This window comes from Hyalella azteca, unplaced genomic scaffold (assembly GCF_000764305.2).
Source record: "Hyalella azteca isolate HAZT.00-mixed unplaced genomic scaffold, Hazt_2.0.2 contig15437, whole genome shotgun sequence".
NCBI lineage: Eukaryota > Metazoa > Arthropoda > Malacostraca > Amphipoda > Hyalellidae > Hyalella > Hyalella azteca.
In genome coordinates, this window is record NW_025945291.1 from 1 (window position 1) to 2287 (window position 2287).

At 42.6% G+C, this 2287-nt stretch overlaps 1 protein-coding gene across 1 annotated transcript; it reads left to right on the top strand.

Annotated features, from left to right (window-relative positions):
* Positions 1-12: 12 nt before the first annotated feature.
* Positions 13-2002, top strand: LOC108680041 (the record flags this gene model as incomplete). Its single annotated transcript, XM_018168806.2, has 2 exons — positions 13-266; positions 1422-2002. Coding segments are annotated over exons 1-2 (680 nt in total), but the record flags the coding sequence as incomplete, so codon positions are not given.
* Between the last annotated feature and the right edge of the window lie 285 nt (positions 2003-2287).

Consider the following 2287-nt stretch of genomic DNA (forward strand, 5'->3'; position numbering starts at 1 on the left):
TCCCCAAGCTGTTGATAACGCCGTTTGGACCAGCATTGCTGCTGCCGCCTTCTTCGTCACGTTCCCTTCCCTCGAACGTCCTCCTGTCCTCCCTGGTGCTGTCCTTCCCGTCCACCTGCACCCTGGTGGTCGTGGTTGACGTCCTCGCCCTGCACGTGGCAGAGCAGATGAGGGGAGCCACTGACACGCCTCTAGCTTTTGCTCTGCCGCCTCTTGTACACCCCAACATGGCGGCCATCGTCGGCTTCAGTAAAAATAATAAGAAGGTTAGAACAGCCCTCAGATATATAATAAAGTATTGCATATATAAAGTGCACACAAAGTAAAGTATTAAGGTATTGCAACATTAAGTAACGTTTTCGCGACAGTGAGAAAAAATAATTTCATGAAATGACATGGTTTTATTTTCGTGTTTCACTGGAATATATAAACTCGTACAGAGCATCCATGGTAGCTGTGATACCAACATCCGATGATAGTGGGGACAATGATAATATGGACTATAATAAATGGCACGATGATTTTAGGGTCTAGGAAATGATCTCGTCAACACTAGGCTAATTTTTAATTTTTGTTATTCCCTTCAAGATTGGAAATCAAGCATTCTTCGGTCAGAAAAAGCGGTATTGCTTGGAAGATAGTGAAATAATTTAGCGTTAAATTTTTAGACTGAAATTAAGGACTTTTACGTCATTGACCAATGACTGAGCAGAATAGATTGGTCCATGCTATTGTCGGCATCAGTGAAAATGATAAAAAGTTTACACCAAAACTCAGGTTGAAATTTTCGCGATATAACTTTTTGTCTCAGAGGATACCATGCATCACTATTTTAGTAACTTTCGAGCATATGAAACTTTGGATTGGTAAGTATTAAAGTTTCTTCGCGGATAAATGAGTTCATGAGAAATTTTTTTCGTGTCAGTTGATATGGCATGAACCATGCCTTCTGTTAACTTTCCTTGAACTACAACTACGCTTCTTTTTTCCTTTTTTATTTGTTTCCTTTGATTTCGCATGGACCATTCATAACTATCAACTTGTGGCATTTGAAACAGTGTGCATTGTTATAAAAACATTCATATAACAGGCTTTTTGGACGACCAAGCATCAGCGTTCAGCGCCATTGTTTCATTAAACGTTTGTGCATTTAAACTTTTTAACATGTCCAACAGGCCTTTCAAATCTTTCGCTTAGCTCAGTGGTTTCATTTTAACTCTTGCACATTTAAAACTTTTGTGAAAGCAAAAACAATTTTTAGCGCATTTTCTCATTTATGGAAAAAATGCATTATTGTGCTCGCCATGTCCATCTGTCCGTCCGTCTGTCTGTCCGTCCGTGACTTCACGTTTTCGTCGACGAGGAAATGCGCTCTCTATCACTCATTGCAGTGAGTACTGAGTTATATTTTTTTATAACAGGCCTTCCGCAGCAGCCAGGCATCAGCGTTCAGCTCTGTAGTTTCATCCGAGATTCTGCACGGCGTGACGCTCCAGCAGCTACACCAGCGAGTGGCGCAAAAACTGCGACGGCGACGCGAAGTCGAAGAAAAAATTCTGGCGCAGGCCACAATCATGAGTCTGGGCGATGAAAAGTCATTGCAGGTTAAAGAAACAACCACGAAAATTATGCAAAAAGGTGAGACTGTAATTCCGGCAGTTGATGCAATGAAGCAAAAGCAATTAGAAAAAGAGCCACAAGTTGACGCGTGTGTTTCAGAAGCCCCATCACCTGATAATCCGCACATGGAGAAACCTAAATCGGAGAGTGCTGTTACAGAATTACATCAAGCGAGTAACTCAAAGACGTACAAGCCAGTGTACTGCAGCGAAGATGAGTCTATCGAACATGAATCATTTGCGGAAATTCGAGCTAAATTTGACACAGCTCTTAAAAAGCTATCACCCACCGAGCCTGAGGGACCGAACACAAAAAACGTGAAGTCCGTTGGTAAGTCCGACGACACTCGTGTGGACAACCACACATTGAATTCAAATCCANCGTTGGAACACATCCATGCGACAACATTTCTTCTCGCTTCGAGTCACCGACATGTGGAACAGCCTCCCTGATAGCATCGTTGACGCTCCGAGTATGAACATCTTCAAAAACAGACTAGACGAAGCTATGCCTGTCTCTTATACACATCTAGATGTGTATAAGAGACAGATGCTATCAGGGAGGCTGTTCCACATGTCGGTGACTCGAAGCGAGAAGAAATGTTGTCGCATGGATGTGTTCCAACGCTGTTTTTTAGTTTATAGCCGTGGCCCCTGGTGTTGGTTCT